The sequence below is a fragment of the Solanum tuberosum genome, unplaced genomic scaffold, assembly GCF_000226075.1.
Source record: "Solanum tuberosum cultivar DM 1-3 516 R44 unplaced genomic scaffold, SolTub_3.0 scf00362, whole genome shotgun sequence".
Lineage (NCBI taxonomy): Eukaryota > Viridiplantae > Streptophyta > Magnoliopsida > Solanales > Solanaceae > Solanum > Solanum tuberosum.
The window spans coordinates 338,410-349,008 of record NW_006239284.1 but is presented as its reverse complement, the minus strand read 5'-3'; the positions used below and the strand labels follow the sequence as shown (position 1 = coordinate 349,008).

At 36.6% G+C, this 10,599-nt stretch overlaps 1 protein-coding gene across 1 annotated transcript; it reads left to right on the top strand.

Moving 5' to 3' along the window:
• Positions 1 to 9,358: 9,358 nt before the first annotated feature.
• On the top strand, positions 9,359 to 9,814 carry LOC102588424 (SKP1-like protein 1A). The gene has a single exon (XM_006361511.1). The coding sequence runs from the start codon at positions 9,359 to 9,361 to the stop codon at positions 9,812 to 9,814; it is 456 nt and encodes a 151-aa protein (XP_006361573.1).
• The last annotated feature ends 785 nt before the right edge of the window (positions 9,815 to 10,599 follow it).

The window sequence follows — 10,599 nt, the reverse complement described above, 5'->3', positions numbered from 1 at the left end:
TGTGGTTTGTTTGAATAGCCAACTTAGGCCAAAAGCCTAAGTTGGGGGTGTGGTGAAAAGAGAAGGCAAATCAAGAAATACAATAAAGTCCCTTCTACCCATGATTTTGTGAAAAATGGAACCCCTCCAACAAAAAACAAACAAAAAAAAAACGAATGAAAAAGTTGTGGAATAAAGTTATGAAAATATAAAGAAAATTAGGGTTTCTAACTATCCATGGGAAGTGAATAAAAGGATTACTTGTGAGCATAAATGAGAACGATGAAAGAAGATGAAAGAGAGTGTTATTCAACCTTTGTTTCAAGAGGACTATAGCCACTGAGCCTCAATGACCATACCTTTGCACTCTGCCCCATTACAAGCCTTGAAAGACCTTTTTGATCTTGAGTGAGTTGAAGCAAGTGTTGATTGAAAAATACGGCAAACCTATGGGTGTAATTATGCATTGTGTTCATCTTTATGACTGTGAGCATTGCATTTGATTCCGAAGCTTTAAACTGTGAACCATTGTGTGAATATGGAATCATTCTTTGTGTGAGGGCAATTTGAACACTTTGGTTGAGCTTGAACTTGCATTTGAAGCAAGTACTGTGAGCATGAGATTCTTCGATATTGGTGAGTCACAACTTGATCTTTGAGTACACAATTGATCTTTGCATGAGTAAATTGAGTCTTGTTGTGTGCAATCATGATTGATTCTTGTGTAGCACTATTTGAGACACCCTTCTTGAACAGCTGAACTCGAGTTTCTTGAGGACAAGCAAAAGTTTAAGTTGGGGGTGTTGGTGAGTCCACAATTTGGACTCATTTAGGGCTATATTTCGATAGAATTAGTGTCCTCAAATGCATATTTTGTTTCAATATCTGATGAAAATCCTTACGTTTCAGGTATTTGGAGTTTGACGCAAAGCATGGACACTACTTAGCAAGAAGGAACAAGGCGGCTGCAAAGAACGAAGAAATGCAGGCCTAAAGATTGCCGAGCCCAGTTGGCGAGTCGCCGATCGGCCTGGAGTTCTCTTTTTGTTCTAGTGCGCTGAGACATGAAGGAAAAGGTCAAATTGGCGATAAAATGGAGCAATCAGTGTGTCACCGATTACTTCCGCGAAGAAGTACCATATCTCCCAACGACTCAAAACGCGAAGAGGATAAAGGCTAAAGAAGGAAGGTGATGAAATTGACCAAACAGCGGATCGCCGAATGTATCGGGTTTGGGTGCTGTGTTAATGCATGATAAGAATATTATAGCTTATGCATCGCGACAGTTGAAGGTGCATGAAAGGAATTACCCAACACATGATTTAGAGTTGCCAGCGGTAGTGTTTGCCCTTAAGATCTAGTGGCATTACCTCTATGGTGTCAAGTGTGACATGTTTACTGATCATCGTAGTCTACAACATGTTTCCACTCAAAATGACCTGATTTTGAGACAGTGAAGGTGGATTGAGTTACTTAAGGATTATAATGTGACCAGGCATTATCATCTAGGTAAGGCTAATGTAGTGGCAGACGCACTAAGTCGGAAGGCAGTAAGTATGGGTAGTCTAGCTTGCTTGAGTGTGTCCAACCGACCTTTGGCTAAGGAAATTCAAACTTTGGAATCTAAGTTCACGCAGGTGGGCATCTTAGAGAAAGGTGGGGTGTTAGCTATCATTGAGGTAAGGGACATGTTCATTGAGGAGATTAAGGCCAAACTGTTTGAGGATGAGAATTTGAATAAGCTCAAAAAGAAGACAGTGTCTGGCAAGGCACAAGATACGACTTTGGATATGGGGGTGTGCTCAGTTTTAAAGGAAAGATTATGTTCCTCGAGTAGATGACTTGATTCAAAAATTATTGACAGAAGCTCATGGTTCATAGTATTCCATTCATCCGGGTGTGACGAAGATGTACCGAGACTTAAAGCAACTTTATTGATGGCCTGAAATGAATAAAGACATAGTTGACTTTGTGGCTAAGTGCCAAAACTGTCAGCAAGTAAAGTATGAGCATCAAAGGCCTGCAGGTTTGCTTCAGAGAATGCCAATTCCAGAATGGAAGTAGGAAAGAATAACTATGGACTTTATGGTTGGTCTTCCCAAAACTTTGGGAAAGTTTGATTCTATTTGGGTAGTGGTTGACAAATTGACTAAGTCAGCCAATTTTATTCCAGTTAGAATAGACTATAATTCTTAGCAGTTGGCTAAGGTTTATGTGAAAGAGATAGTGACGCTACATGGGGTGCCCCGTTCTATCATCTTAGACCGTGGTACGCAGTTCATATCCATGTTTTGGAGAAAATTACATGATGAATTGGGCACTCAACTCTCCTTTATCACAACCTTTCATCCGCAATCAGACGGGCAATCAAAGAGAACTATTCAAGTGTTAGAAGACATGCTGAGAGCATTTTTGATTGACTTTGGAGGACATTGGGATAAGTTCCCACCATTGTGTGATTTATCCTATAATAACCGTTACCACTACATCATTGACATGGCACTGTTCGAGGCACTTTATGGGAGGTGATGTAGATCACCCATAGGATGGTTTGAGGCTGTAGATGTGAAACCTTTGGGGGTTGATTTAGTGAAGGATGCTTAGGATAAAGTGAGGACTATTCAAGCTAAGCTTTTAGCAGCCCAAAGTAGACAGAAAAGTATACAGACAATAGGGTAAGAGACATGGCATTTCAGACTGGTGAGAAAGTTCTTCTTAAAGTGTCACCCATGGAAGGGGTGATGAGATTTGGCAAGAAGGGCAAGCATAGTCTGCGATACATTGGTCCATTTGAGATTCTTAACTGTGTATGGTCCAGTGGCTTATAAATTGGCTTTACCACCTAGCTTATCTAGAGTTCATCTAGTGTTTCATATGTCCATGTTGAAGAAGTACCATGGGGACGGAGATTACATCATAAAGTGGGACTCAGTATTGCTAGACAAAGACCTTTAGTATGAGGAAGAACCGGTTACAATTCTTGATTGTTATGTCCGAAAGTTGAGGATCAAAGAGATTAAGTCCGTAAAAGTTCAATGGAATCATCTTCCATTTGAGAAAGCTACTTGGGAAATAGAGAAGGACATGAGAGACAAGTATCCTCAGTTGTTCAACGATTCAGGTACTACTCTACCCTTACTTTAGCCTATTTTTCCTGGTTGTCACTCGGGGACAAGTGACGGTTAAATAGGTATATATTGTAATGATATGTTCCCATCATTCTAGAAAAGCCAACGGGGAAATAATTAGGGCTGGGAAAACTTTTTGTAGTAACTTGGGATTTCCTAGCCTAGTCCAGATTTGCACGAAATCAGAGTCATATGAGTCTAGGGAAATCTGGTAATGAACAAGAGATTTAATAATGAATTTGTTTACATAAGTAGATAGCTAAGACGTTAGGGAATCTGTATGACTTTACAGAATGGAATTCGGGCGAGTAGAACTCCCGAATCTAATCTTAGCGTGAAAGGGTAGTCTTTGAACGCCATGGGTTGAAGGTGTGTTGTGAAATTGGGGTTGGAAACTCTAATTCCGACTCTCTGTCTCCGTGTAAGCTGTTGTGGCAGGATTATTCTCGCCATGGCGGGACCGGTGTGGTGGGATGGGGTCTGCTGTAGCGGCTCAGTCGCGACTTAAGTCAGAATTAAACCCCAAAAATGTTATTTTTGGCAAGTTTCGTTCTTGGGAGTTAAGAGACGACCCCAGGTGATTTCTTGATAGTTTTCCATGACTTTTGATACTGAGGGTAAGGATTTTACTCCCCTAATCCATTTTTCGATCCGTAGAACGTAAATTCTAGGTTATATATTATTGGGGGAGGGTTTTGGACTGATTTTAATGATGTGAAAAAGCCCTAGTTGTACCTTAGGATTATGGGTTTGGTCTTGGGTTATTGGGTTTGTTATAATCTGGATATTTAGACCTTTGATTGTTGATCCTTACGCATATTAATTGTTTGTAGACCTAGAACAAGCGGAAATAATCCAAAATGGGAAGATTTAAGTGCCTTAAGGGATTAAATCATAGTTTCGAGATAGGTGATGGTTTGATTTCTTGTTTATGTGATATAGGTTGGTGATTATTTCATTGTAATGCATGTATGTATGTGAATGAAGCCTTGTTGATCAAACCTAATTAAATGAGTAAATATATTCCATGATTTGACAGTTGATTGTATGATTATTAGAACGTACATATGAGTGTTATTGTAATTGCGGTTGTGTTGAATGGACTGGGTGTCACGTTCCGACACACTAACTTGGATCGGGTGCCACGTTCTGGGGCATATATGGTATCAGGTGTCACGTCCGGCACACTAATTGGGATCGTGTACCACGTTCCGGTACACTAACAATTTGGGTATGGGTTCCATGAGAGGACCATTGAATTGTCATATTTACTTGTTATTGAGAATGTGGAATTGTACATTGCTCTTGAAATGATCACTGTGTATACATTATGTGCATGTCATGTTTACTTTATTGTGACTACTTATATATGTTTTGGTTATTGGGATAGTCACATGATCCTACCAGTACATTGTGGTTGTTTAGTGATACTACACTTGCTTTTTGTTTGTTGAGTACAGGGAATCGTCAGGCGGCTATTGATAGACCATCTAGGAGATTAGTGATCAAAGACCGAACTCAAGGGTGAGCCAGTTCTTCCAGGCTTTCACGAGTTCTCATTCTTATTAATCCATTCTCTCAGACTTAGACTAGTTCTTAGATGCTTATTCTGTTATGTTTTAGTTTGCGGGGTTGCACCCCTACTCCTAAGATTTATGGATTGTTAGAGTTTTGGTACATTTACTTTCAGGTTCTAGGGGTTGTTTTCCGCAATGTTTTGATAGTCGTTGTTAAATTCCTGGAGACTATGTGAACTCCTTATTTCGTTTTTTGCATTTAAACCTGCTTCTGTATCTTTAAATGCCTATCCTTTTCGTTAAGTTGTGTAGTTGGGTTATAGTAATGGTTCTCCCACCGGAGGGTTAGTGTGGATGCCACTCACGATGGTTTGGGTCGTTACACTCCTAATTATAGATGTGGCACGCTTCACACCGATAACTAGAACTCTACATACATGGCTTCATAGACTCCCTAAGACTCATGCACTTTGTGCTCTGATACCAAGTTTGTCACACCCCGATCCTACACCCTGGGCGGGACGGGCACTCGAGAACCATTCCTGTCCCCAAGCGAACCCTTAGCCTGGATTAACTCTCAGAAGAAGACTTACTCAGCAAATATTAATCCATAAAATAAACTATAATGTTATAAAGGAAAACATTCAACTGGCCATAAAGGCAACTCAAGTCTTATAATCAAAACAACTGAAATGAATAAGACTAATGAACTACAACTATTTTTCTGTGTAGCGTCTAATGCTATGAGGGATGTTAGAACAGGACCCCCAATCATCCTAACAACTGAAGTGACGAAGCAATATAAAAGGGATCCTCCCGAAAGCAAGGAGGCTCACCAAATGACTCTGAAAATGCTCAACTAGATCAACGAAGCGCTGGGTCCTGATCCTGGTTACTTGTATCTACATCATAAAAGATGCAGGCCAAATGGCGTCAGTACATGGAATGTACGAGCATGCGAGAGAAAAACTAAACATGACATAAGTTTGAACTGGATATGAAATAAACACTTACCTCAGCCTTACTCAACTCATGGATACTCAAATCAATGTAGAAATAAACAATAATAAAGATGCAGTTTATATGAAACATTTAAAATAGTTGATAACATCTCGAAGTATTGGAAAATACAATAATATCTAAGTTGTATATAAGAATAGAAAAATAAACTCTATTTGGGAGATTCTCTAACCGATAACCATCACTATGAGCTATGTGATGATATAAACTCTCACCCACGCTACCAGAACTATCCTATAACTTGTCGGGATATAAAACGCCTCAAATAAGTGGATCCACTAATCTATTCTAAAAAGCATTAAGGAATCATCTAAAAAGTATGACCCTTTCTACCCACGTTGGCTACATGGTTTATGGAGACTTGAGTTATCATAAACTTATCCCCATATCTGTTCTCACTACTACTCCCAAAATATATTGAGCTCATATGTTAGAAAACGTAACTCTTTCTCTATGGTTTTGAGGTTATTACTCAAACGCTTATCTCTTAAAAGAGATGGAACTCAAAACTACTCATGACAACTCTTTTGGAGATCGGTGTTTCCTCTCATCTTAAATGTTAAAACATTTACTCCTTGGGAACTCGGCTCTAATCTTTCTCAATCTCAATGTTTAAGTCTTAAAACAAGTTTAAAATATTTGTAGAAGACTTCTTAAAATGACTCGAAGAACTCTCAAAACTTGACTCTTAACTCTACCTTGAATTTGAATTATGAATTCAAGGTTATGATTTGTGAAAGGAAGGATATAGTGATAATTAAGAGTGTTTTTAGATAGTTAATCATGAGAAATGGTCAAGAAAACACTTTCTGGGAGAAAGTCCGCGACGTGGAGATGCAGTTTAATATTTGGTCGCGAAATAAATTGAGACAGTGGGTCCGCGATCTCTCAGCGACCCAGAGAGGGATTTTGTGCACTGGGGGAGCAAGTCCGCAACACGGACTTGTGTGCCAGATTCTGCCCAACTTTTTCCTTCTTCGTTTTCTAATCCCAATTCGCCTAAATTTAATTCTTTTTCTCAATTTCACTTTAGATTCAGATACCCAATACATGTACAGAAGAATCCTATCAAACACAACTCTAAAATCGACACGATTTCCTCAAGAACTCATCAAGCTCATCTTAACTCAAGAACGAAAGCTAATTTCACGAACACAATTCAAGAACATCAAACCATCAACATTCTAGAACGAATTTAACACTGAAATTAGCATGATTGACGCGTGGATGAATGAACCCAACTCTATGTGAACTCACATACCTCTTAGGGATTAACCCTTGGCGAAATCCGCAAGCTAAATCTCAAGAACGCGACGAAACCTTGGCTTTTCTCCTCTCTTTTTTCTCTCAAAGCCCTAGAGTTAATTTGGAATGCGTAAACTGAACCAAATCAGTTTAGACTCCTAATTAATTACTAAAACTGAATTAAACTAATTGGGTAAGGAAGAGACCAAAATACCCATCTTAAATCCGGGTGACTTTCGTTAACTGGACAGCCCAACTTCAAATGGGCATATATCCTTCATATGAGCTAAACAATTAGCAAACTCAGTGGTGTTAGAAAGAGGATAACAAGACCTTTCATCTGCCATCTTATAGCACACCTAACTCATCCTATACTAAAAGTTATGGTCGTTTCAAGTTGACCCTACTCATACTTAGCATAACTTGCCAATATTTCCAAATTTAATCTTTGCAGAAAAGGTTTCTTTCTAATTCTAGTTCTTTCAAATAGCGAGGTGTTATATATTGAATTTGATCTGAGTAAACATAGACATAATTAATAAATGGTCAAATGGTCATTCTACTATTTTAGTTTTTCAATTACTTTGTTGGAAATTTAGTCAAACAGAACGATTTTAACAACTATTATAAATGATTGGTCTTCTAGTTGATGATTAAGATGACGAGTTTCGAACTTTCCATGTAACTTTTAATTATATCATTATGCTAATAATCTAAGACTGAATATTTAGATTTTGTAAAGCAAATTAATTGAACTTCAAAAAAGGAAAAATAATAAGTTTTGGTCTATTTAATATTTTGCTTTCCATATTCCTACCACAACTTTGGAGAGTAATTAAAATCTAATACACTATAAAAGACCAAGCTAGCTTCATGTATTGAAATCATTCATTCATAGCTTTCTCCATTTTCTTCGTCATGTCTTCAGAAAAGCTCATAACTCTTAAGACTTGCGATGGTGAGGAATTCAACCTCGACAAGTTTATAGTTGTAAAGTCAGAAGTCATCAAGAACATAGTACAAGACGTTGATTGTACTTCTAATGTCATCCCCTTGCCTAATGTTGATGGCAAAACAATGACAAAAGTGGTTAAATATTGGAAGAAACATTCGACGGAAGGTGTTACGGGAGTTCAGTTAAAGAATTTTGATCAAGATTTCTTGAAGATGAGCCACTCAGAATTATTTGATGTTCACTTGGCTGCTAGATATCTTGATGATAAGTAGTAGAAGGACGTATTAATCCAAGAATTTTTTTATAGAATCACAGGGAAAACAATAGAGGAAATACGTGATTTATTTGGTATCGTGAATGATTATACTCCAGAGGAAGAGGAGCAGGTCCCTAGAGAGAATCCTTGGGATTTTAAATAATTTTATAATATTTCTATTATTTCCTTAGATATATCTTATTTTTACTTTTATTTTATTTCTGTTAGTTCTATCCTCTTTTGTTCCTTTTTTTTATTGATTTGAATTTTTTTAAAATTTCCTAAATTTTATATTAAAATCGCCTTTATAACTAATTATTTATTTTGTAAATAAAAATATAGCCTTAAACTCTGAATTAGTTTTACTTTATTATTATGGTATAGAAGCGATTAAATACTGATAATTGTTTTCTTCTAGTTTAAACAAGTTGGAGATGAATTTTTACCGAACACATTCATAATAACTAATTTCAGGCCACATTATATGAACAAAATTACCCTGCTTAGTAATCTGAAGTTTAGATAAGAGTTGGATGTTTTGAACAAAATTAAAGGAAAAAAACATAATGTTCACCTATAAAGAAAATCATGTATCACAAATATGTCACTTAAATAAGGACACATTGATTATCTTTGTTTACTAGATTGGCACTGTTCTTTCCTCATTAGTAGTATAGATGCACATTCACTTGAATTTATACACTTTGTTTTTGACTTTTCTTGTTTATTTAAACACCACAAAGAGGAAAACAAACAAATGAGAACAAACAGAGAGAAGTAAGCAAGTCACAAACTGGATATATACTAAAAATAGGAAAACAAAATAAAGAGGACCAACAGCCGAAACCTATGTATAAGCAATTTTATCTAAAGAGTTAACACAACCACTACAAAAATAACATGTGTGGGAGAATAAAAAAGGCTTCTAACATAATGATTACTAAATAAATTTTCTCCTAATTGAGATTTGGATGAAAAAAACGGCTTCCTTTTCCTAATTTTATTCGGTCACATACATGTGATTTAAGTAGAATTTTCACAATTTCCTAATTTAACGTTGTTTATGCAAAACAGATTTTCCCATCAAACTTTTTTTTTCAATTTTTGACTCCTACTTCAACTAGGATGGTGAAAACCTAATGCTCTATAAATTAAGCCCTTCAAACCTCTTAGACATTATAATAATTCAAATCTCCTTTCAATAATATTCTCAACAAAAACAAATTAACATCTCTTATTTAAATATATTTTTACCATCATGTCTTCTTCAAAAAAGTTCTTGACCCTAAAGACTTGCGATGGTATGGAATTTGTACTCGACGAGGCGATAGATGTGAGGTCACAAACTATCAAGAATATGGTTGAAAACGATTGTGTTTCAAACGTCATTCCCCTGCCTAATGTCGATAGCAAAACAATGACCAAAGTGATTGAATACTGGAAGAAACATTCGGAGGAAGACGTCTCCAAAGACATGTTGATAGAATTTAATAAGGCTTTTGTGAAGGTGCACCACTCGATTTTGCATGCTCTTATCTTAGCTGGTAATTTTCTTAACGATAAGGAGATATTGGATATAATTTGTCAAGAAGTTGCCGATAGTATTAAAGGAAAAACACCAGAAGAAATACGTAAAGAAATTGATATCAAGAATGATTTTACTCTAGAGGAAGAAGAGGAGATCCGTAAAGAGAATGTTTGGGCTTTGGAATGATTTTATATTTATTTCCAATATTTGTTCTTTTTTATTTTAGAATTAAAACTGTCTAGTTAGCTCTATCCTATTTTATTTTATTTAGTTTTATTTTCTATTGTTCATTTTTATAGAAATGCTTTTTGATTTTGATTGATTTGTGAAGAGTCCTGGATTTGGACTAATTTAGGGCTAATAGATTTAGTGTCCTTAAATGCTTAATTTGTGCCATAAACTGATGATAAATCCTTGATTTTCAAGTACATGGATTGAGGAACAAATCAAGGACACTAACATGTAAAAAGGAACAAAACAAACTGAAGAAATGAAGAAAGGCAAGCCTGGTGATTGCCAAGGGAAGTAGGCGAAATGCTGAGTGGCTATCTGACCGGCTAAAGTTCCAGTTTGCCAAGTCCTGAAGGAAAGAACCAAGTTGGCGACAAAAAAGGAGCAGTCAGCGGATCGCCAAGTAGTTCCACGAAGCCAAGATAGATCGCCAAAAGTAATAGACCTTGAGGATGTTGAATGTCAAGGCAAAAAGGTGATGGAAGATATTAAAGGGCGGCTCGCCGAGTGGTTTGGTGAGCTCAACTTACTTTGCCGAATGTCCATTCGTGTATTATTTTTGGCAACTATAAATAAGATTTTAAACAATTAGTTTAGTATCTGAAAAAATCTTTGGACATCTATTTTCCATTGAAAAAGTTTTTAGAAGTTTTCTCTGAAGTTTTTCATAGTTTTTGAAGAACCTTAGAGATTTAATTCAAAGGTTTTGGAAGTGGGTTTCAGATTTTCTTCAAATTGAG